The 24,467-nt window shown below is 35.4% G+C and overlaps 5 protein-coding genes across 14 annotated transcripts; 3 read left to right on the forward strand and 2 right to left on the reverse strand.

Moving 5' to 3' along the window:
* Window positions 1-502: 502 nt before the first annotated feature.
* LOC100817417 (putative DEAD-box ATP-dependent RNA helicase 29) lies at window positions 503-6,532 on the forward strand. Of its 3 annotated transcripts, none has more exons than XM_006599683.4 (11): window positions 503-911; window positions 998-2,159; window positions 2,256-2,313; window positions 3,030-3,137; window positions 3,302-3,350; window positions 4,130-4,212; window positions 4,365-4,417; window positions 4,703-4,784; window positions 4,900-4,956; window positions 5,076-5,211; window positions 6,072-6,532. In XM_006599683.4, the coding sequence occupies exons 1-11, from the start codon at window positions 566-568 to the stop codon at window positions 6,275-6,277; spliced, it is 2,340 nt and encodes a 779-aa protein (XP_006599746.1). In that variant the 5' UTR covers window positions 503-565; the 3' UTR covers window positions 6,278-6,532. The 3 variants fall into 3 exon arrangements, with proteins under 3 accessions (XP_006599746.1, XP_006599747.1, XP_006599748.1); XM_006599684.4 differs by having other exon boundaries at window positions 4,136-4,212; XM_006599685.4 differs by having other exon boundaries at window positions 4,139-4,212.
* Window positions 6,533-7,649: 1,117 nt separating this feature from the next.
* LOC100793468 (cyclin-dependent protein kinase inhibitor SMR11) lies at window positions 7,650-9,090 on the forward strand. Its single transcript, XM_003548289.5, has 2 exons — window positions 7,650-7,883; window positions 8,166-9,090. Exon 2 carries the CDS (start codon window positions 8,169-8,171, stop codon window positions 8,772-8,774), a length of 606 nt encoding a protein of 201 aa, XP_003548337.2. The 5' UTR covers window positions 7,650-7,883; window positions 8,166-8,168; the 3' UTR covers window positions 8,775-9,090.
* Window positions 9,091-11,095: 2,005 nt separating this feature from the next.
* On the reverse strand, window positions 11,096-12,648 carry LOC100793994 (uncharacterized). Of its 2 annotated transcripts, none has more exons than XM_006599686.4 (3): window positions 12,427-12,648; window positions 12,253-12,338; window positions 11,096-11,927 (listed from the first exon to the last, which is right to left on the reverse strand). In XM_006599686.4, the coding sequence occupies exon 3, from the start codon at window positions 11,897-11,899 to the stop codon at window positions 11,321-11,323; it is 579 nt and encodes a 192-aa protein (XP_006599749.1). In that variant the 5' UTR covers window positions 11,900-11,927; window positions 12,253-12,338; window positions 12,427-12,648; the 3' UTR covers window positions 11,096-11,320. The 2 variants fall into 2 exon arrangements, with proteins under 2 accessions (XP_006599749.1, XP_003548338.1); XM_003548290.5 differs by having other exon boundaries at window positions 11,096-11,922; window positions 12,427-12,647.
* Window positions 12,649-13,010: 362 nt separating this feature from the next.
* Window positions 13,011-19,679, forward strand: LOC112999758 (nuclear intron maturase 3, mitochondrial). Of its 7 annotated transcripts, XM_026126022.2 has the most exons (4): window positions 13,011-17,058; window positions 17,204-17,245; window positions 17,335-17,407; window positions 17,605-19,679. In XM_026126022.2, the coding sequence occupies exon 1, from the start codon at window positions 13,100-13,102 to the stop codon at window positions 15,296-15,298; it is 2,199 nt and encodes a 732-aa protein (XP_025981807.2). In that variant the 5' UTR covers window positions 13,011-13,099; the 3' UTR covers window positions 15,299-17,058; window positions 17,204-17,245; window positions 17,335-17,407; window positions 17,605-19,679. The 7 variants fall into 7 exon arrangements, with proteins under 7 accessions (XP_025981807.2, XP_040866605.1, XP_040866610.1 ...); XM_041010671.1 differs by having other exon boundaries at window positions 13,011-17,245; XM_041010676.1 differs by having other exon boundaries at window positions 13,011-17,245; window positions 18,291-19,679.
* A 1,385-nt stretch (window positions 19,680-21,064) lies between these two features.
* Window positions 21,065-21,986, reverse strand: LOC100795046 (protein LURP-one-related 8-like). Its single transcript, NM_001254209.2, is given in 2 exon segments — window positions 21,065-21,598; window positions 21,682-21,986. Coding segments are annotated over 2 exon segments (627 nt in total). The 5' UTR covers window positions 21,946-21,986; the 3' UTR covers window positions 21,065-21,235.
* Window positions 21,987-24,467: the final 2,481 nt, after the last annotated feature.

The raw sequence follows: 24,467 nt of genomic DNA on the forward strand, positions 1-24,467 counted from the left end.
TATCTATATATTTATTTATAGATATATAGACACATGAGGTTCATATGCTTAAATATTATGGTCTACATTCAAAAAGTTAAGAATTTGCTAACATTTCTCCTAAGGAGATATTAGTGTGACACATTGAGAAAAACAATAGAAAATAAGTTAAGATATCATCAATGTGTTTAAAGAAGACTGTAAAAAACACTGGTAAGTAGAATAGATTGCAAAATTTTGAAATCCCAGCTAGATCACTTAGTTCAATTGGTCTGGCCGAAAGTCGGCCTAATGATTTGTTGACTAACAAAAATACCATTTCGGAACTAATCGTTCGTACCAGTGCAGAATACGGGATAATATATAAAGATTGACTAAAAAAGAGCACTCATATTATTTACTGGTAATTTCCATTAAATTAAAAAACACATAATTATTTTAATATATATATATATATAAAATAAAATAAAGATAGTAAGATAGTTGGTTGATTTTTATTTATTTTATAAAATGAAAGTGAATAAAACCCTACTCTGTGGGTTTGGGGATGAAACTCGAAGCCGTTGCCCACAGAGCAGAGTGAAAGATGGGACGCGAAGCGACGAAGAAGAAGAAGATGAAGAAGAATGCAAAATCTGGGGGTTTTGAATCACTTGGTCTGAATCCCAATGTGTTCAAAGGAATCAAGCGCAAAGGGTACAAAGTGCCCACTCCAATTCAGCGGAAGACCATGCCCCTCATCCTTTCTGGCTCCGACGTCGTTGCCATGGCTCGCACGGGCTCTGGCAAAACGGCAGCGTTTCTTGTCCCCATGCTTCACCGCCTCAATCAGCATATCCCTCAGTCTGGTGTCAGAGCCCTCATCCTATCCCCTACCAGGGACTTGGCCCTTCAAACTCTTAAGTTCACCAAAGAGCTTGGCCACTTCACAGGTCACCTTCAATTCAAGTTTTTTTTTCATTCTCTGTTTCTTTCATTTCATTTGATTCTGTTTTTTTTTTCTTCTTCTTTCGATCAGACCTTCGTGTTAGTTTGTTAGTTGGTGGAGATAGTATGGAGAGTCAGTTTGAGGAATTAGCTCAGAGTCCTGACATCATAATTGCCACTCCTGGTAGGCTCATGCACCATTTGTCTGAGGTTGATGACATGTCATTGCGCAGCGTCGAGTATGTTGTTTTCGACGAGGCTGATTGTTTATTTGGCATGGGTTTCGCCGAGCAGTTGCATCAGATTCTTGCTCAGCTCGGGGAGAACCGTCAGACCTTGCTTTTCAGTGCCACACTGCCCAGTGCTCTTGCTGAATTTGCCAAGGCTGGCTTGAGAGACCCTCAGCTTCTCCGCCTCGACTTGGAAACTCGAATTAGCCCTGACTTGAAGCTTGCCTTCTTCACTTTGAGGCAGGAAGAGAAGTACTCCGCGTTGCTGTATTTGATTAGGGAGCACATTGGTTCTGATCAGCAGACATTGATTTTTGTGTCCACCAAACATCATGTGGAGTTTCTCAACCTTTTGTTTCGTGAAGAGGGTATCGAGCCATCTGTGTGTTATGGCGACATGGATCAAGATGCTCGCAAAATCCATGTATCAAGGTTTAGGTCTAGAAAGACAATGTTGTTGATTGTGACAGACGTTGCGGCCCGGGGCATTGACATTCCATTACTTGATAATGTTATCAATTGGGACTTTCCCCCCAAGCCTAAAATATTTGTCCATCGAGTTGGAAGGGCTGCAAGGGCTGGTCGAACTGGTACTGCATATTCTTTTGTGACTCCTGAGGATATGGCTTACCTTTTGGATCTTCATTTGTTTCTTTCGAAACCAATCAAACCTGCTCCCACCGAAGAAGAGGTCTTGCAGGATATGGAAGGAGTATTGTCTAGATGTGAACAGGCAATGGCAAATAGAGAAACTATTTATGGTCGTTTCCCGCAAAAAGTCATCGACCTTGTTTCAGACAGAGTTAGGGAAATTATTGATACTTCTGCGGAACTGGAATTGTTGCAGAGGACCTGTAAAAATGCATTTCGTTTGTATTCAAAAACAAAACCCTTACCCGCAAAGGAGTCCATTAGAAGAGTAAAGGATTTGCCTCACGAAGGGCTGCATCCAATGTTCATGAATGTGTTGGAAACAGGGGAGTTAACGGCACTTGCATTTTCTGAGCATTTGAAAAAGTTTAGGTGAGTGCAAGATTATGTTAATTAGGCTGATATCCTTTCTAGTTGCATTCTTTAAGTAGATTTTATAGTTGCATTGCTTTAATAATTCAATATCAGGCCAAAGCAGACCATTTTGGAAGCTGAAGGGGAAGCAGCTAAATTAAAGCATCAACAGGTGGATTTCTACTTTAAGTACATTATCCATGTTATGTCCTATTTATAATTCCATATTTTGGTATAATTCAATAATTTCATTTTTTGATTTGGTAGCTAGAATAACACTTTCTTGTTCCCCCTTCCAGTGACTTCTCTTATACAATTTAACATTTTTCAATATATTCACATAAATGAAAGTTGGATAATCATGGTGGATGGTATGGCTTTTCTGTGTCTTTCTGTCATCTTTGGCGATTGTTCTGAATTCAAATCCATTTTATGTTTGTTATTGCATCTCTTTTATGTGGATAATGTATTTAAGCATGCTATTTACATCTATAATTTCTTTACTGGGTTAAACACAATTTTGATTTGTTATGAGTGGTGCAGATATGTAGATATTTAGTCCTGTGGTGTGGAGTGTAGTGAGTGATGTCAGTTCTTATAGTGATAAATTGACAATTTAACTTCTAGACTATATCATATTTAGTTTCATTGCCTGCTCTTCATCATTTAAAATTCTAAGTTGGAAAAAATGTACTTAAAAGTGATCATTGGCCCAACCATCCCTTTTTCTTTCTTGAGTAATAGGTATACACTTTTCTGTGATGTATCATGTCAGAGTTTATGCTGCATGCCACCCAAAATCCCGTTTGAATTATATGTTATGATGTGCATGTCTATATTGGTGTCTACTTTACCTAAACATTGAAAATGATGCTCAATAAATTGCAGGGCCCTTCTGGCCAATGGGCCGATGTGATGAAAAGGAAAAGAGCCATTCATGAGAATATTATAAATTTGGTTCATGAACAGCAGCAGTCGAAGAGTAATAAGGAAAAGGTATATATGGCTATTGCTGAAATTTGGATTTGGAGAACTCAACCTCCTTTTTTAGAAAAACATGAATTATTCTTCTGACTGATTGGAATCAATCTAGTTAGTTTTATTTTGGATTTTCTTTACTATATATTCATTTCTTGGGGATATGTATATGTTCCTTGCAGGAGGAAATTCAATTGGAAATCAGTCCTTCCATGGAGAAAGGAAGAAAAGGTTTTATTTCATTTATTGTCATTGAACTTTGTTTAAGTTTGGTCATTGTATTTTTCAGTTTGAAAAGTGAATGATTTGCATCATGAAGTATTTTATACCCTTGTTTCAAGTTCTTATGCTTGGTTTTATGTTATTTGTTAATCATGGTCAGTCTAGTTTCTATTTCAACCGAAGATGTAGAAATGTGGTTAAGGTGATTTCTATACTTAAAGAACGTGTCATAGGCTTTAGCAAAAGAGAAATATCAAAAGAAAGGGGAAAAAGATTTGTATTGAATATAATAATTGAAGATTACTATTGTATATAATTGATTAATGACAAAAAAAGGAACTATCAAATATATTAATAACAAGGCTGGCAGAGTTGTCTGATGGTTGTGTTAATTGCTTGCTTTCACTGTATTAGTTGACCTTATATCCTCTAAGTATAGTCACTGAAAATTACTACCTATAACTGTAAATTCATTTTTATAACTACGGCAGATAATAGTTTAATATACTGGATTCTTGAAGATGGAAACTCGTTCTACTTGACCTTGGCTTCACATGTTTTCATCAAGCATGTGCCTTTCTAGTGTCACAGCTGAAAGAACATAGTGCCTCAACCTTATTACCTCTTTCTTAGCAGTTAAGATTGGGTCATTGTAAGAATTGTCAGTTAAAATTGATAGTAAATTTCAAGGTTTAGTTTTACTTGTGTATGCTTTATTAGGATTTAGAGTGAAAGACTTAAAGAGGAAGAAAAAGTGTAACGATTAATTTCTTATTCTGTTACTTGAGTTTTAGCAGCATGTGGTTCTAAGAGAAAGCCCCAAAGTTTCAAGGATGAGGATCACTATATAAGTTCAATACCAAAAAATCAAGTAAGTCACTATCTGCCTATCTGTATTGCTATTCTTCATATTTATCTGAATTACATAGTTCATACAGATATATACTATATCCTGTGATGGTTATGCTTTTGAAACTAAAAAGTTGGCTACTTATATAACTTGTCTCTTGCTATCATTCTCAGCATATGGAGGCTGGCCTTTCAGTAAAAGCTAATGAAGACTTTGCTTCTAATAGGTAATTTTTTCTTTTATTAATTGCTTGTTATTTGCTATATTTTTTGGGGGGCCAGGGGGTTAGTGTGAACCAAAACATCCTGCTGGCCCATGTATAAATCATTAGTTAAGAACCAAAAAGCTGGAACTATAAAACTTTTGGCTGATTGTGTTTGTGCTTTGGTGTTTAATTTGTTTGCTAGTATAGCATGTTGTGACTTTCAACATACCATACCATAGAATACTTTCTAATGGGTTTAGCTTTTGCTTGTTTGGCTTTGGTCCTAATGATGTTCAATATTTTTAGATTGGAAGCAGCTGTCCTCGATCTAGTGGCAGATGATGGTGCTGGCATTCAGAAGCAAAGATCTATGTATCACTGGGATAAGGTAATGCTAAAGTTGTGGTTGAATTATAAAAGAAGACAAAAAGCTATTTTGGACATTATATATATATATATATTTTTTGAAAGATTATCATTTATCTCATAAAACTTTTGGTCAGAGGGGTAAAAAGTACATCAAGTTAAACAATGGTGATCGTGTTGCTGCAAATGGAAAGGTACTATATTTATAAGGCCCCATCGTTTATGTGGGTACTTACTTGGCAAGATGAGATTCTCTTATTCACCTACCTTTAAGAATTAGGACATAACATTTATATTTTCTATTCGGGTTTAGATAAAGACAGAGAGTGGTGCAAAAACAAAGGCAAACAAGACTGGTATATATAAGAAGTGGAAAGAACGCTCACATGTTAGGATATCACTTAAAGGGACAAATAATGGTGATCCTCAGGATTCAACAAGTTTGACAGGTACTCAGTTTGCTTCTCCCTTTGATTTTTATGTTTGATGAACACTGTTTCATTGATAACTAGTATTTATCATTGAGAAAAAATATTGTAGGAGACTGCATGGGTTCTATATTGTTTCCCCATTAAGAATTATCAGGACATTTGCATGTAAAATGCCCATATATGTGTTTTGGCTTTAGAAATTGGTAATAGTAGAAGTTTACTAGACTTAGCAATGAAATATGTAAATAGAATAAACTTGCACAATAATCAAAACAGCATTTACATTGTATAGTTGGTTATGCTTTTCAATCACAAGGGCCATGCTTAGTAAGCATCTAAATTGGTTTCATTATAAATTTATAATAATTAAAAGTCACGAGCTGTGACGAGATTTACATTGAAAATCATTTTCACAGCCAAGAAATTGATTTACCTTATTGGTTGTATTATATTTCAGTTAAAGCTGCACTAGACAACTATTCCTATATAGCATTTATTTGGACACCTTATTGGTGTAATGCTGCATGATCTCTGGGCTGCAATCCTCATTGATATTTTGATTTATTTAATATACACTTGCCATTTTGAACTTTACCATTACATTTCCATTATTACTCAATTATGCTATCTTCAATACACACACTTACATTGGTTTTTCAGCCTCTTACATCAATTTTGGCCTCACATTACTTATAACGACTTTGGTTTCACATTTCTTACATCGGCTTTAACCTCAATACTCCTATGTTTAACTTGGGAGAAAAAGAAAAAAGGTCTTCTGTGGTTTAATTATCGCATTGATCTTAAAAACACTTAATACATTGGCTTTGGCCTATAAAAAGCTACACGTTGTAACTTTATGAATTCATGTTATACAGGATCTTACCAAAGAGGTCGTAGTAATTTTAAAGGCAGCAAGAAGCAGCATTCAATGCCCAATGCTCATGTGCGTTCAGAACTCAAAGATATGGATCAAATTCGAAAGGAGAGGCAGACAAAGGCCAACAGGGTTTCTTATATAAAGAGCAAGTCGACAAAGGGTAAAAGGTTTGGTAAAAATGGTAAAAAAAGAAAAGGCAAATAGAGTTTGTTTGAAGCTCTAGAAATTAATTAGTTAAGGAGAAAAGGCTTGCCAATGAATTTTTATATTTTGGAGTGGTAGGGGGGGGGGGGGAGAGGGAGAAACCCAACTGAGAAAAAGTGACTTTTTGATTTTGTTTTTTTTTCTTGGTTCACCAACAAATTTTGTTTGTTCAAAGTAATGATTCTTGCACTTGTTGCTGTACATGGATCACACATCTGTGCGCTTCCTTTTATATTTGAAGTTCCCCTTTGTGCTTTTGGTGTTCTGTTGGTGTATCTCTGCTTCAGTTTAGTTTGGCTAACTATCAACTTAGGCAGTATTAAGCTGTTTCAATCTTTGGTTTGAAATAAGCATCAAATGTTTGAAATGAAGCGGACTCCAGCTGCTTATTTCAAATGACTTCTGTTTTCGTTTGTAATAATGTCAGTCGAAGAATATGCGGTACTATGATTATTACTGCAAATTATATATGGTAATTATTTGAAAATATTTCTTGTTTAATACTAATTAATTAAATTTCTTTCTAGCTATAAATAAAATATTAATTTGATAAAGCAACTATCTGAAACTTGAAAGTGATATCATTCTATAAAGAAGTGACAAGGTTTTATATGGTCGATCAGACTTTTTTTTATCCCAATCTATAATTAAAAATCCTGGTGTAAGGCGTGATACATGCATGTGTTTTATATAAATAGGAACCAAATCATATAGGCTTATGCTATTCACGTTCCTCTTTTACTCTTCGCACTTTTTACCATATTTTTTGTAATTTCTTTGACAGAAATATCTTTTATGAAAATTATATAAGAAGTGTGAAAAGTAAAAGGCAGGTAAAAAAGGAAAAGGTCTTCTCTTAAAACTCACATCGTGGGTCTCTCGAATTTTCCTAGATTGCATGTCGCAGACCTTTTAGGACTTTGTAAAACCCATAAAGAATATCACACTAAAAAATTATCTTTAATGTAATAAATAAAATCCCAAACGAATTTGACATCAAATAAGCTCAAAATCATATTTACAATGAGTAGCAACAATTCAAATAATCTTCATATTCATGTTTAAATAACTTCAAATATAGAACTTACCAGGTCATGAAAATTAAAGAGTTTGTCCTTGTATATGTTTTCGGTTTATTAAAAAAATAATTAAAGTAATAGATCTGATCAATACTAATAAACATTTTTGTACATTATGCCTATATTTGTAAATATAGGTTAAATAAAAAAATTAAAAATATTAATTAAATTTATAAAAAAATATTTATCAATAAAAAAATATAGAGTTAAAATTTTAAAAATGCATACATTTATAATTTTTGTTTAATTTTTTTAAAGAAATAATATCTTAAAATTTATAAACGAAGTGCAAGTTTGTAAGAAAAAAAAAAACAAAAAGCCGAAGTGCATGTGGTAGTATGGAAAGAAGAGAAAAGAAGTAAAAAGTTGGTGAGCGTGTAGCGAATAGAAGCATGACACGTGGGATTAAGGGCATATAAATACAGAGACTGGGGTTTTGGCGCTATTTGGCACTCACAAGACATCCTAGGCAGCAGCAGTATCTATCTATTCACTTCTTTGTTGTACTTCCAACTCACTCATCTCAGGTACTCCCATTTTCTCTTTCTGCAAATTTCAAAATCCATGCTTGATATACGGTGCCATAAACTAAATGTTTGAAATGCTTTTGTTTTCGCTTTCGCTCTTCTTTGTGTGTTGTGACAGGGGAGGTAAATTAAATTAGGGTTTGTGTTTGTGTGGTTTTGTTTGTTTTGGTGAACATAGGGTTTGCCTGGTTGGTTGGGGTAAAAGGGTATGTATGTATGTATATGTATATATAGAACTAAACGTCAGTCTAAAGTCTAAACCTAATTTGTAATTTGCTGTAGCGTATGGCTTCTGGGGATCTGTGCAAAGACTCAATGAAAGATACTCCCACCGATTGTGTGGTTCCTATAACTCCCGAGGCTGTCACCGAGAATGGGGATTTGCAATCTCAATCCCCTCTCACACTCTCAGTGGTCAGGAAACAACTCATACGTGCGTGCATTGATTGCGATTCTGACCGTGCCTTGGTTGATAATAATAATAATGACATTGGTATCCCCCGAACTCCTAAGGACGGTGTTTTTGACCCCTTTGCACCTGGTCCTGATAACATGGCGCGGGCACCTAACAGTAACAAGTATCTTGACGAGTATAGGACCACCGTTGCCCGGCGGCTTGATTTCCATCCCTCCTTTGATGTTGTTGCTGAAGCAGATTCTGATACTCTTTCAGATGAGAAAATGGTTGAATCAGTATATGAGAATCTTTTGCAAGTTATTGTTTCTAAGCAAGCTGAGGGTGCTCTTGCTCAAATGTCCGACGATTGTGAAACACCCCCATCTGTACTCCGCTTCACTGGAATTGCTGATACTTGTCCTGGTGCACCTATGAAACCAGCGGCTAAACCTAGGAACATTGATTTTGGGTTGTGCAAGAAGCTTGAATTCTGACACAAACTCAACCCAAACAAACCCACCACCCTGCTTTATACCTAGATTACACATCACATTCATTCACAACTGCATTTTGTGCTGCTAATTTGATGTTGTATCTCTAATTTGTACATTAGCTTGTTCAGGGATTATGTATTTTTTGCAGGGCACAGTTGCATCTGACCAAGCTGGTACATCTAGCAGCTACATTGTATAGTAAATTGTTGATGTTAGTTTATTTTACAATGACTTTTCACCAGTTTTAACTCAAATAGATAATGTTCTTTATTTAGTTGCTCTGCTTCAATTTTATTGCAATGATGTGTTGTAAATACATGTTACTGAACTAATTTGAATATCGTATGTTGGCTGCTATGGTTCAAGCCTTAATGATACTTTACCCCTGCCCAATCATCATGTTCTTCCCAACCAATGGATATGTTATTTCAGATATGGGCTTCTTATCAGTGGTTTGGTGATTAATGGTATGAATGCTAAAGTCCTTAATGACGTCGAAATTTCACCCCCCTCTAAAATCTCAGCGAATAGTTGGAGTGATGCTTGACTTCTCGTTGCTTCCTTCATCTTGCTTGGGCAGAAAATTAGTACTAGCTGATGGAAAAGCTGGTGTGAGGAAATCTATTTTGTTTCTATGCAACTGCTTTTCTTTTTAAAATTTTACTACTTTGGCATTACATGATGGATGTGGAGTGTTGTGTTCCCCGTTGCATATGGTTAGGAAATGTTATATAGGGAAAGTTGTCATTCAAGATTAACGAAGTAAAAAGGATATGGAGAATTACAACTCAAATACCGAAAGAGAGCTATATTGCAGCAAACCTTAAGAGGGGTATACATGTTAGACTTTAAAAAGAAAACGCAAGTCTATGGCTACTGGCAAAAAGATAAATAATGTCTCAAGTCAAGAGCTTGTATAAAAGAGCGTTACAATGACTGAAAAGATTGTTTCTATCCAACAAGCAATCAAAGTGTATGTATAGTGAAACCCCACAACCATGCGCAACCTTTGTTTTCTTCAGTCATGTATTAATTCCTCGTGTTTCTTTTTGTTTGAAAAGACTGTTTCTATCCAACAAGCCGCCAAAGTGTATATATAATTGTCTATGAATTTTGCCTACTATTGTATCATGTTAGGATTTGGATGCACCAAGGCATTAGCTTTTAACATGAGAGGAGAGACACTCGAAGTAGCTTGAGCCTTTCTGCATGTCGTAAAAATATGAATATCAGTCCATTAGCATTACAGTAGTTGCAGAGATGATTCAAGGTGCTGCACCCACGCCGAGGTCCTGTTTAAGTTTGACTGTAAGGCTGTGGCTGTCATACCAATACCATAGTCTCCACATAATGTAATTTTAGGGGCTACCATAAGTATTTAAAGGGGTATTCATACTTGTGTTTGAGGGAAAGTCCCCTCGGTATGAAAAGCTCGAGACAACCTCATATTCCGAGGCTGCAGCCGTTTGATCATCTTTGCATAAACTGAAACACAAGAGAGTGAAGTGTTAGCTGCTTGACAAATGAAAATTTGCATGATCCTTTCAGTTATATTAAAAAACTTTGGAGATGGTAGAGTCCAAGTGTAATGATTTTGGCTTAATGAAATGAAAGCTTGGAGCCGGGAACTCATGGATCTCAAGAGATATTGATCTCAAACCCATTTCATGTTCTCTTTCAGTATCACAGTTCAAGAATCCTCCACCTTGCTAAAATACTTCTCCAATCCCAACTTGGGCTCGGACTGGTTGTAGCCATCAAGAATCAATATAGTTGTAGTATTCAGCATTCTTAAAGGGGGATGATAAAACTACTAGTTATATATGCTCAGATGGATCAAAGCATGAAAATGGTTGAAGTCATTAGGGGAGAAATAGAGGAAAGAAAATTTGCATAAGCATGCAACATTGTCACATTGAAATGCTTCTTTCTGCACTAGGAGCAAATTTACAATACTTCTGTAATACCTATCCCCTTGTTTAGTTAACACCCTTTAGTTATATACAGTTTGCTCTCAATTTTTTGTTTTAAAAAATAGTTTGAAAGAAAAAATGATCACTCATGTCAGTTGTAATAACTTGCGGGTAGGAGTACGTGCAATAACGGGACTGAAATTCTTTTCCTGCTCTAGTGCCACAAATGGCTTTGCTACTGGAATAATAAATATCAACAGATATGTCTAATGCATTGAATTCTAAAAAAATACTATTAATTATAGCAGGGTACCAATACCTTAATAAAATTAAAAGTGGAAGGAAAGAAATATCCTGTAATTACATATTAACTAAAACTACAAATAGCATAAAGATATGGATCTTAACTTAAAGGTAAGCATTATGGTAAAGTAACGAAAATGGGAACATTAATCTTAAATAAATTCCCAGAAACAGCCTGAGAGGGAAGGTCCAGACCGTCTAGTAGGATACAAATCACAACTACAAATGAAACAACGTGAAATATGAACAAATTAATTGATCATTAAACAATACATGTATAGTGTACTAATCTAGAGTCTAGTTTCATTCCTAAACTAAAAACCTCTCTAATCAAAGTTTTGTCTTGTATTGGCACTCTTGGTTGCCAACTGTTCCATTAGAAAGATTAATTGGAACGTTACAAGAAGTGGAGGAAACCACATGGACTTTGATAAAGCCTAAGATGCTGACTTTCCCTGACATCATCACAAAAGTGTTTAGGGGCAATGTACCAGACGCTACATCAGAGAGAAGCTGGGAATTGGAGAGAAGACGGTCCGCCATAATGGTGAGGGTGAGGTTGAATCCTTTGGTCTCACCGGATGAAATCTCTCCGGCAGGGATCGGGACTTCACCTATCAACTGCCCTCTGTAATTGAGGTGGGCGGTGCTATCTGAATACTTGAATCCCACCTTGTTCGGGTTCTTCACTGAGACATCCACGTGCAGGGTCACATTCAAATCGACCCTTAGTTTTGGTGTATCCAAGCCCATGTGAAAGTCCTCTAGCTTCGTTGAGTCCACTGTGGTAACAGGATGCTTGGCTTTGAACACTGTCAACGCTAGTATTACAATTAGCAATACAATTGCAATCACAACACCTGTCAGCGACAGGCACACTTTTCTCCCTTTACCAGATCCTACCTTCATTCTGCTTTTTCCTTCTTATCAGCCTACACTGTCAAGCAAATGTTAAAACCATATACAGTGATTCATGACATATTACTTGGCATTGATATCATACCAACAACCAAGTATATTTGGGGTATTGGTTTGTTTCTTATATATAAATGTAATGTAACGGATGTTTGGAGGGAAATATAACAACTTACAGTTACAGGGTGGTCCTCTACAGTGATATCAGATAAAAAGTGCTACAGTTTATGATCTTAATTTTTCAAATTTCATTTTCTTTCTAACAAATGCAAAAGGCCATAAGTTTCCTATATTTAGTTTCTATGTCGGCAGAAAATTAGTTGGCTTGATCGAAATACAATAAATACCTGGGAATTGAGGTTATATGGGGTGGGTGTTGGTCGCATACATCCACAGCAAATCAGAGGTGAAATATATACCTCAAAATGGAATCCTAATTCAAGTCAGGATCAAGACTCATATTAAATCATTATAATTTGCTCACAAAGACATATAATTTACAAACCCCAAAGGTACCTTACCTTCAAAGGATCCGTTGTCAAATGGTAGTCGGAAGTCACGAAAATTGAGAAGAGAAACTGTTGAACAGGGATGCGTAGGTTTACACTTTACAGGCTGTTCAACGGAACTGCCATCAAAAGCGGAGTGGTGGTAGTGTTTCTTTGCTTGTGACAGAAGAACTAACTATATTCACAGTTGATACTTGACAATCGAAGATGTACTACACTTTCCCCCCTTTTTAATTAACTCTAATACACTATTTTTATTTTATTTTATTTATGTATGAGTCTAATACACTTTATCTAATACATACTACAACTCTACTAATGAGGGTATTTTTTTGGAAGGAGATTATTTTCTTACTATATTAAAAGTTAAAGTATAATATTGGTTATCATATTTTTACTTAATTGATAATTTTGATTTCTTTAGAAAAAATAAAAATATTTGAACTCCTATTTCTAAAAATTAAGAACTTTAGTTTAACACTAATTTTTAGGACGTTGATTATTAATAAAAAAAAATGTTGATGATCATAATATTAAAATTTTCAATTAAATTCTTAGATTATTTAAGAGTTTTTTATATCACTAAAATATTTTTTGACAGACTAGAGAGTCTTGTGACTAGTGGGTGCTCTACATTTGCCCCATCGCATCGCTCTCGCCGTGAGGACAGACACGTAGTAAATCCATGGTGGCATCGTTGCACTTGCACATCAGAAGAATCGTCTTTAGGAACGCACATCCCAGACTTCACTCAACACTCACTAAACCCCAGCTCAAGGCCCTCGTTCTCGACCACTACTCCCATGGCAAGTTCGCCAACCTTATCCAAAACGTTGTCGCGTCGCCCCCCGTCCTCCTCACTGCATGCCAAAACCTCTCCCCCTCCTTTCCCCCCCCGGACCGCTTCAGCATCCCGGCCACGTGCCTTGAGCTCCTCGAAAACCGCTTCGACGTGGCATCATGCTGCCTCCCACTAACTCCCTCTTTCGTTTTGCCCAACTTGAAGCTCAAGGTCGTCATTGAGGCCATTCGAATGGTTATGGAAATCGTCTACGACGACCGCTTCGTCACCTTTTGCTACGGTGGCCGCGTCGGAATGGGACGACACACAGCCATAAGGTACTTAAAAAACTCCCTCGAGAACCCTACTTGGTGGTTCACCGTCAGGTTCAAGCCTCACAGGTTTCAACATTTCCATGTCGAGAAGCTCTGTTCTGTTATTGAACGCAAAGTCAACGATTCCGTTTTCATTGATTTGATAAAGAGGTTGTTTCAATGTAAGGCTTTGGTCATTGAATTGGGTGCGGATTGGTTAGGAAGGGGACTTCCTCAGGAATGTGGCTTGTGCTCCATTTTGATCAATGTTTATTTTGATGCCTTTGATAAAGAGATTCAAGAGATGCGTCTTCGGGAGAATCGAGAGAACCGGGAATTGGATCCGAAGATTATTGCTTCGGGTTTGTATTCTGATGTGTTTTACAAGCCGGTGAAGGTGTATGCGGTGAGGTACTTGGATGAGATACTCCTTGCCACATCAGGGTCCAAGATGTTGGCCTTGGAGTTGAGGACGGGGGTTGTCAAGACTTTGGAACTTGGATTGGGTTTGCGTGTTGATAAGGTGAATACCGCGATTCATAGCGCGGTGTCGGAGAAGATTGAGTTTCTTGGGATGGAATTGCAGGCTGTTCTGCCTTCCATTTTGCGCCCGCCAATGTCGGAGAAAGCAATCAGGGCACGGAAGAAGTACCTCAGGCAGAAGGAAGTCAGGGCTCTTGAATTGAGAAATGCTAGAGCAAGGAACAGAAGGAAACTGGGGTTGAAGATATTTAGTCATGTTTATAAAAAGATCAAGCAAAGTGACGGGTTTAAATTTGACTTTAGTATTGAAAACCAGGTCCGAGAAATTTTTAGATCTTGGGCTGATGAAGTAGTGCAAGAGTTCTTGGGGAATATAGATGAGTGTCAAGAATGGCATCGAAGTCTATCAGCTGGCGATTTCCTACAGTTGAGACACATTAGAAATCAATTACCACCTGAGCTTGTTGATGCTTATGATAAGTTCCAAGAGCAGGTAGATCAACATTTGAATCCTATAAAAGCTAGGAAGGCGATAGAGGAAGAAGAAAGAAGAGTAAAGGAAGAAGAGGAACAAAATTATTCAAAAGGAACAGTTGAGGATTTGACAAAGCTCTGTATGAAAGTTGAGGCACCAGAAATACTCATAAGAAAGGCTGTGAAGTTGGTTGGGTTTACAAATCATATGGGTCGTCCACGACCAATTGAATTTCTTGTTGCACTTGAGGATGCCGATATTATCAAGTGGTATGCTGGCATAGCAAGAAGGTGGCTTGATTATTTCTGCTGTTGCCACAACTTCAAGACAGTCAAAACTATTGTAACTTATCATTTAAGGTTCTCCTGTATCTTGACATTAGCAGAGAAGCATGAATCCACCAAGCGTGAAGTGATAAAGCATTTCAGCAAAGATTTGAGAGTCTATGATATGAATGGAAATCATGAAGTGCATTTTCCTACAGAAAGAGAGGTTAAGATGATGGGAGATAGAAATCTTTCTGATCCAAAACCAGTAGATGGGGCTTTATCTTTGGCTGTAGTAAGGTTGGCATCTGATGAGCCTCCATGTCATTGCATTGCCCATTTCTGTGACAAGACAACTACTGTCTTTTATCGGGTCCATTTGCTGCAAAACAGATTGAATGTCAGCCCATTGGACAAAGAAAAATGGGTACAAGGGATGGGTGTAATTCATGAAAGCCTAAACCGTAAGTGCCTCCCTCTCTGTACTGATCATGTAAATGATTTGTACATGGGGAGAATCACACTTCAAGACATTGACTGTTCTTATTGTGTGGATGTGGACTGACTTTGCTGCTAAAACATTTTTACTGTGGTTGGCATCAATGATGAGTCCTCTATACTTTCATGAATTTAAAAAACTATGGCATGCTTTCTGTTTGTCCTTTGGTTATTCTGATTCAATTTATTTATCCCCTTCTATGATTACTGGTCGGATTGATAAGTGTGAAACTGAGATTTTAGACTTAATAGTGGTTTTGGCTTTTGTGTTTTTGGCTTGTGCTTATGTTGTAAGCAGTTCTTGTGGTTGTGAATTGGTTTTAGCATGTGTTTGGAGGAGACAGGGTCGGTCATAGGCGTTGCAGCTGGACTGGCTAGGAACATTGTGACAGGAATGGTGGAAGGAACTGTAATGATGGTTGGTGCATCTGAAGGTGCGATGAGTGGTGTAGGATTTGTGGGGAAAATTGAGGTTGGTGAGTTATTTGTGTATTGTAGAATTATTCGGGTTAGGCACTTCACTGCCCAGGTAATTTGACATTTGTATCTTATGTTCTAATGGATTTTCAAGATTTATCCAATAGGCTTGTTACCCCATTCCCACAAAGTAATAAAATATTTAGCTGCTTTTCTTTGTATATGGCTGGCTGATTATCATGTTAGTAAATATTTGTTCTAATGGCTTTTCAAGATTTATCCAATAGGCTAGTTACCCCATTCCCACAAAGTAATAAAATATTTAGCTGTTTTACTTTGTATATGACTGATTATCATGTTAGTAAATATTTGTTGTGTCTCAAGTAAGGGCCAAGTACTGATTTTGCATTTTAAAGTATTTCAAGGATTTGAATAAGAACTAAGATGATATCTTAACTGCATTGTGAACGATTCTGATATCCTCTGTAAAAGATACTACCCAGATCCAATCACTTTCTGAATTCTGATAACATTCCTTTTATTATATTGTAAATGGTTTCGTAATTCCTTCCTCACTCCTCAGCTTAATTACTGCAACTCCTTTTTAAGCATCCGCCTAACACATTAAGCTTTCAGGTTGATTTTGTTTTTTAATGAGATATTAGATCCTCTATGACCAATGATCAGAAATTTCATCATCGCTCTGCCATTTTGGTTCAAGTTTCTTTGTTTGTGATATTGAGGTTCCTGTTACACACAAGTTGTTTAACATTGAAGTTATGCACTCAAATCCTTTTTAGCTTGATGTTGACAAATGACGAATTGATACGATATATGAACCTGAGTTGCCTGTTGGCCCAAATGAGGCTATGGGCCTAATAGTGAATGAAGGACCAAGGGAGCAAAGCGGGCCAAATGCATCCAGACCTCGACATATCAATGCTACCTCAATATGGATGAAAGATTATGCAGCTATTCTCTGCCACATAGGAATATTTTCCTTAGCATATTCTAGAATAATAGTTTGTTACTAAATTCCTTTTCTGTTATGGAGTAGTGCCTGGATAGTAGACACATGTCCTTGATTAGGCTGGTGGACATTATATTTGTAATAATGAGAAATGAAATGAGGTATCAATGAATTTACCCTGAAAAGTGTGCTCTGAACCTTCTCTCTTAATTCTCTGGAGTTCCTCCTACTCTAAAGGAAATTCCCCCTTGTCACAAAGCTCCAGGGAGATAGATTCTGAGAAGATTCCACATATCAGATATATTTGGAGACTCTCTTTTTTATGGTTTTGTTACATATATTTGTTGTGTTGATTATTATTTACACGCAGGGTATTTCTTTTGAGCTCAATGATGAGATGGCTGCAGCCTGCCGATGATGAGGACAGAGAAATGTTGCAGGTATGATAGCAACATTTGCATTTTTAAACAGGTTGGGAAACTTCGTCTGCTAATAGCAACATTCATTGTGAGATTTGTGATAGCATTTGTCAAAGGGCCGCTTCTCACTGTTGGCATGTTGCTGCTCTTCCACTTCTTGTGTCAGGTGCTGCTATAGCTGTCATCATAGGCAGGATGACATCTTGAGGTCAAACAGCTTATGCAAAAGCTACAAATGTAATTGAACAGACAATTGGCTCGGTCATAATTTTTTATTTTTATTTTTTCATATCTTAGGTCTCTTGGACAGGCATCCCCTGGCATGAGTGTTTTGGCTGCAGGTTCTGCTGCAGCTTACAAAATGTTGCAGGTCAGTACTTTGCTTCAATATTTGGGATCATATTTTAGTCTTTCTTGAACCATTTTCATTGCTCAAAAGATAATGAACTTAATATAATTGGACTAGGACCACAGAGACGTATTCAAAGTTTACAACCTCTTTTGACAAAATTTCTTTTGGAATTTTGTTGAATTCCAACCAATATACCTTTTTCTTTTTGTTGTTAGGTGGAAAAAGGGTTGACCAAAGATGATAAGGCACATAAATTAGCACTAAGGCTTGAAATTGTAAGCTCATACGTCAACATCTTGACTTATATATAAGTTATAAATTCATTTTTTAAAGATAATAATACTTCTTTTGTTTGGTCATATGCTCTTGGAAGCCAATTAGTTGAGGCTAAGGTTTCCTATACTTTACATATCCCCGTCATCTTTATGGGCACAATCTTCATTTCTACTATGAAGACTTGTTTCATAGCCATAATGGGCCTTTTTTCTTTGGTCAATCGTCAGCGGGGCAATGGTTAATATAGATTACTGTATATGCTAAATGCCTAAGCCTGAGACAAACTTTGATCCCTATTTCTAATTTCTTAATTGTATCTTGGTGACACGAATGTTGGACGTTGGAGATGACAAAGAAGTAAATCTTGAACCATTTCCTAAAAGGTGATTTCAGAGACTGTTCATAAAGTACATTGCTTGGACCTATAAGTTGTTTCACCACATAGCATTGACAATTCCACATATAATACTACTTTTACCTTTGATTTGAGTTGTTTTTTACATGGTAGCACCGTGCTTGGGTGCTATTTGCACTGTTGGGTTGGTAATGTCCTTCAAGAAGAGCTCCATTCGCATAATTCTAACTGTCTCTTTTTTCTGGCTACAACTTTACTCGCTGATGCCAGGTTGCTATAATTATGGTTTGTAATGATAAATGGGTTCTGCATTGACCATTGGCTTTACCGTTTTCTTGGTTCACTTGGCTACCATACCCATCCCGGATACTGGGATTAGTCCAGCTAGGAGCTTTAGTGCCACTGTTATACACAACAATAGCAAATTTTGGGATGACCATGTACGTAATTATGTCTCTTTGAATCTTATATCTGTCTCGTTGAACCTGTAATATGTTCACGAGAATAACGGATTAACGTGCATTGTTGTGTTATTTTAATTAATTGGTAAGGTGTTGTATATATTATAGACTTAATTTCACTTGGTCCATTTAAGTTTTATTTGGATATATTAAGTTTAAAAAGTTTTATTTTGATATTTTAAGTTATCAAAAGTTTTATTTTAGTTTTTTTTTTCATATTTCCATTAGCAATGTTAGTGATTTTGTTAACTTGGAAATTTTGAAATAAATAATTTAAAACAGTACCGGTTTTTAGCACCACTGTGTTTTTTTTTCTCTAAAAAAACAACAAATATGTTCCACTTTATCCTTGTCGGCTTCCTCACAGACACAAAACCACCTCGTGCCACACCACGATCATCGAGCGTCGTCTGCTACCCCAAACCCACCGACAAACCTCCCCACCACAGCTTCATCCAAATAAGAGGCAAAAATGGCACGAGATTTGAATTGTCTTCTAGATTTGAGTTAACATCACTAACAACCATGACGCCATCGCATGCCACCACTACGCTAGACCGAGACCTTTGTCCAAATGCTCATTGAATCCACCAAAATCGCAAAACATGCCTCTACCTCCAAACCTACCAAATACCACATCCTACGTTATACCCATCAAGAAATAATCTAACAAGCTCGTGGAGGTGCACGATGAGGGCACCCATGTCATTGACCTCGGCCGCACGGGTGAAATAGAAGTGAAGTTGTCGGGTGGGGTGGGAGAGTGTGGGTGGGGCATGGAGAGGAAGAGGGAAAGAGGTGTAAGTGATGGTTGGGGTCGGGGCTCTAGGAGAAGGCATGAATGAGGGTGTTGTAGTAGTAAGAATTCTGAGCAAGGTTGATGGCAAGTAGAAGACGAGTGTGGTTGAGGTCGCCTAAGTGGCGGCTGCATACCACCAACACCTACAAAGAGCAGCAACTATGAAGGCACATTGGGATTATTCTTGAGCAACCCTTACCCCACCTAGTTAACAAAGATAGGATAGAGCTTGAGTTAGTATTTATATTATATTTATGCGCTTGATGTGTGTATGCATATGATCTAGACCATGATGATGAGCAAATCATCTTTTCTTTTGCAATTTATTATGTATTTATTTATTTCTTTGATATGTTTGTATGAGATCATGAACAAAATTTACATTATATTTTGATTTTATATGTTACAGGCAAATAGAAACATATTAAAACTGAACCCTCTAATTAAGCACAACAAGTGCCAAGATAGGCCAAAAGAAAGCACATAACGAGATGATAGCTCATAGACCAACTCGACAGTATGGCATCCATGAATACAACCTTATCACCCATAAATTTTTCAAAGCAAAATAGACATTGAAATTTAAAGTCACCCCTTCCTAGTTCCTATACCCTACACGACCAACCAACATGCAACGTATTGGTTTAAGAATCGCCCCTGCACTTTTTTTTTTTTGTATCGTCATTACCCCTGCATATAGCCAACCGATCACATGACTGACATCAGCCACTTTATTCCCCATACTCACTGAGAGTCATAAATACCAAACTATTGCAGGTCCATCGAATACCAGATATACGCAGTTCCCTTTCCTACTGATCACCCCGTTACCTTCACTACCAGCCAAACATGTTATAAATTTTGCTTCCACTATACCAGATTTGGTATGAACTTTCCTAATAGAGTAGAATAGCCCCTCTCCTCCCAGAACATCACTCTTGCAATCCAAAATCTGCACCCATGCCCATGAGGCATGTCACGTCAATGAAGCATCAACTTTCTTCAGAGTTCTTAGAAACCTCCTCTACAGTCTCTGTCTCCAGTATAAACACGCTCCTGTTTTATCATTTTATCAGTGAACTTTAGACACGGCAGGCTGCACAGACCAGTCGTAGCACGAATATGAAAAACCTCTTGATTTTACCTTTAGCCAAGACCAGGTTCTAAATGCGATCATGTCCATTACCTATACTATTAATAAAGTCTCTCTCTCTATATATATATATATATATATATATATTAACAATTTAATTTGGGTTAGATAAATTTTATATTAACATGAGGCCATCTTAATACTAAATATTTTTTATATTAATATATGATCAATTTCTTTGAGTGAATTAAGCATTTTTGGGTGTATTTTTGTGAATGGTTTAAATTTAAACAATATTACTCATCAAATATTTTCTTGAAGCGGGGGTAAGTGACTTCACAATGCATTTATATATTAAGTGACTTGATTATATAAATAATATTGCTTAATTGGTATATATATATATCATTAATTTTGTAATCATAAAATTTGATGTCTTAGGTTAAAATATTGGTGTTAACAAACCTTAGCGTTGAAGTAAATATTTTGCAAGAGTTCTTAAATTTGTAAGATCAATACATTTAAGATAAGTAATTTATTTGAGCAATTATATACTGTAGATGGTCTTAGAAATTATAAATTGGATTCCGCTGGATATTTTATTTGTGTTAGAAAAATTACCAAGCTACTAGGTTCAAAAATCAAATTAAGTATTTCTTTTAAAAAAAATTAATTAAGTAACATCAATTTAATTTTTATAACGGGAAGAAATCAATATTCAACCATCTTTTTTATGATAAATGATATACATGCTTGTTATTTACATCCTCAGTGAGATCGAGCTTGGGATTTTGTATAAAATGAAGAAACCAAGCTGGAGGATTTTAACTTTGAAGGGTTACAAGGGAATCCGAAATATATATCAAAAAGTGATAGTGAAGGATGATCGAGATGGAGATGGAAACATGTGATCAAGGAGGATGACAAAGGCCATGGCGAGAGTGGTGTCCATGTGAGGCTGTACGAAGAGACGGAAGATATCTGCGCCAAAAGTTTCTTTCATCTTCATCTCTGCAACTTTTATCTTATTGTTGTTGTAAAACGTGCAGCAACGTTGGGCGTATGATCCCTCTATCTCATATGCTACTTCCTTCTTGATGTTGAAGATGTGTGCCAAAGTACACTTGGCGTTGACGTTCTTCCTCGCGGCTGTAAAAAGCAGTTTCTGTTTGACGGAGCCCTCTCCTTCAAACACCAGCCAAGTGTCTGATACCAAGCTTAGCCTCTGATCGATCGACGAATTAATGAAATAAGAATCAATACAATAAAGACATACAAATGAATGAATGAATGAATGAATATATATACCTTGCGGCGGATGGTGAGGAGAGGTGTGCCAGCAGCGTCCATGAGAAGTATCTGATCCTTATTCCGCGCGACGTAATTATCGACCCTAAACACCAGATTCCCTCGTTGGGTGTCGAAAACGGTGAATCCGTTGCAGTTTGGCAACAGAGACTTCTTCCACACTGTTAGCACCACTGCCATTGCATCACTATTTTTATTTGGCTTCTCCGTCTCCGTCTCCGACACACACACAGATGCGTTAGCGTTTGGGTGTACCTTCGTCATTGCTAAATGCTACGGGAGGAGGTCAACTGTTAAATGCCCCCAAGGACGGTTTGGTGAAGGAGCACATATATATCCCCTTCCTTCCTTCTCTTCCTATATATAAGTTCGACTTTAATATAAGTTTTATGACTACATGCCACAATGCTTATTGGTTGCTTCAAATTAATCAAAAAACTTGTAAATTTTTAGTTTCTATTGTTACATTGTGTATCTTATACTATATTTTAAAATATTTATTTAAAATAAATTAAAAAATATTCAAAACATTATAATTTTATTATATTAATTAACATAATAATTAAAATAAATTATCTAATATAAAATTATTCAAAAAATTATAGAAAAATAAAATAAAGTTAACATTTATCACTATCAATATAATTTTAAAATAAAAAATTAAATATTATTAATAATAAAATATTTAAAATAAATAATTTAATATAAAAAATGTGTACCAGGAAAAAGTAAAAATACTAATTAAATATATTTTATTTAAGAAAGATAATAATAAAATTTAATAAATCTTTTTTAAAAAAGAAAAGAAAATATAAAAATTAAAATTTAACGTTTTAAAAAATGTTATTATAGTAAAAAAAATATAAAAGATGACTGAAATAACTTCCGGAACATTATCATTATGTGTTTGCTAGACAAACTAATAAATTATGAATTTAATACCAATATTAATTACGAAAATCACTAAAACAAATACATTGATTAAAAGTAAAATATGTAACTTAATTTAAGAAAATATTCAAAGATAACCAACTAGTCACTAAAACATTACAAATAGAACTCTTTAACTTAATTAAAAAGTTATTAAAACATTTCAAATATAGTTATAAAATACATAATAAATCTATTCTATGGAAGTGTGCATGATAGTATCACTAGGGTTAGCTGGTGAGTTTGAATTATTTGTATGAAGTTGTTCAAATTTCATTCACACACACAAAAATACGATATATATATCTATGATAAGTAGAATTAATAGCATCAATATGGTTATGGTAAAATTTTATAAAAGTAAAAGTTTCTGTAATTTTTAATATTCATTTTTATATTATATATATATATATATATATATTAATTAAATACCCATAAAATATATTTAATTTCATTAAAAAAGATGACGTAAAATAGTAAATAAACATATTAATTCTTCTAACCCATAGCAAAAGATCTTTTGCTATGGATATTAATTCTTCTAGAGAAAACCCCTTTTTAAATGAAAAGATAAAATGTAAGAAAAAAAAATACAAAACTTCACCTTAAAGTCAGCTTTTAATAATGCCATTGTTTAGCATCATCATCGATAAAATAATCTTAAGAAATCGGAGATTAAAATAATTGTATGGCTAGGAACCATTTCGCGGTGCCGAGGGAGGACGGCTGTCACTTATTCCTCGAAGATATTTCTGTGCATCTAGACAACTTATCTTTTTGTTTGTTTATCACCTAATTATCGTAATTTAAAGCTTCTGGTACAAATATGAATGACTGCAATTATATATTCATAGTTGATTATCATTTATTAGTGTAATACATATATATGCCTAAACGACGTAGACCATTACGTTGTTATTTTATCCTCGATGGGTTAGGCGGTTTGTGCGACTTCTTCGACCATCCAATCACTACAAAAAAAATAAAATAAAATAAACATCCCGTTTGGATCCACCTTTTCTTTTTCCATTATTATTTATAGTTATTCTATTAATTACTACTAAACAATATTTTTTTTCCTGAACATAATAATAATAGTATAAACGTCAGAATCATAATTAATCTCTATCATGAACTACAAAAATATATATATATATATATATATATATATATATATATATATATATAAAAGATATATATTTATTTTTTAATATGATTTATTTCATTATATTCAAGGTTAAGATTCAATAGTTAAATCATTTAATTAAGAAATACAAGAAATTTGTGTCAACTAACATTAGTTAGTACTAACAGCAACATTTAGATCTTATTTCTAAGCATTTGAAAACATATTTTTGAGATGTGATAACTTCGATTTCTCGAAGGATAAAAATAATGTATGACAATGACAGAAATTTGTTTTGAGAATCAAAATAAATTAAGAAAATAATTTCTTATAATGAATTTAACCAACAAATGATTTTTTATTCATTATAGACTTACAATCGAAATTAAATCAATATGCGTTTAGGACCTTAATATAATTAACTTTTATTTGACCAATTTTAATAAGTGCAAATGTTGTTGGTGCTAGTGGTGATGGTTCCCCAACAAAGAAGAGAGAAGGACGTCTCAAAGGCATGTGTAAACATTAACTTTTAGTTTCGATTCACCCCATCAACATCTATAAAATTGGATGCAATATTTTGGTGAATTCTCTTTGAGATACAACGAAATTTCCTAATACAATTTGCAGTCTCACAATCAAGCATATCGTTAATGGCAATATGTAAAAATAATAGTTTCATTAATACTCTATGCACACAGAAGGAATAAAATTATTTGGATACAAAGAA

This window comes from Glycine max, chromosome 16, assembly GCF_000004515.6.
Source record: "Glycine max cultivar Williams 82 chromosome 16, Glycine_max_v4.0, whole genome shotgun sequence".
In the NCBI taxonomy this organism is placed as follows: domain Eukaryota; kingdom Viridiplantae; phylum Streptophyta; class Magnoliopsida; order Fabales; family Fabaceae; genus Glycine; species Glycine max.

What these genes read in the sequence shown, in the direction of transcription:
- LOC100793994 (XM_006599686.4), bottom strand. Translation starts at nt 11,899, where the DNA reads ATGAAGGTAGGATCTGGTAAAGGGAGAAAAGTGTGCCTGTCGCTGACA.
- LOC100817417 (XM_006599683.4), top strand. Translation starts at nt 566, where the DNA reads ATGGGACGCGAAGCGACGAAGAAGAAGAAGATGAAGAAGAATGCAAAA. An exon ending in CTATGTATCACTGGGATAAG is followed by an intron (nt 4,785 to 4,899) that starts GTAATGCTAAAG and finishes ACTTTTGGTCAG; the next exon opens with AGGGGTAAAAAGTACATCAA. An exon ending in GGATTCAACAAGTTTGACAG is followed by an intron (nt 5,212 to 6,071) that starts GTACTCAGTTTG and finishes CATGTTATACAG; the next exon opens with GATCTTACCAAAGAGGTCGT.
- LOC100793468 (XM_003548289.5), top strand. Translation starts at nt 8,169, where the DNA reads ATGGCTTCTGGGGATCTGTGCAAAGACTCAATGAAAGATACTCCCACC.
- LOC112999758 (XM_041010672.1), top strand. Translation starts at nt 13,100, where the DNA reads ATGGTGGCATCGTTGCACTTGCACATCAGAAGAATCGTCTTTAGGAAC.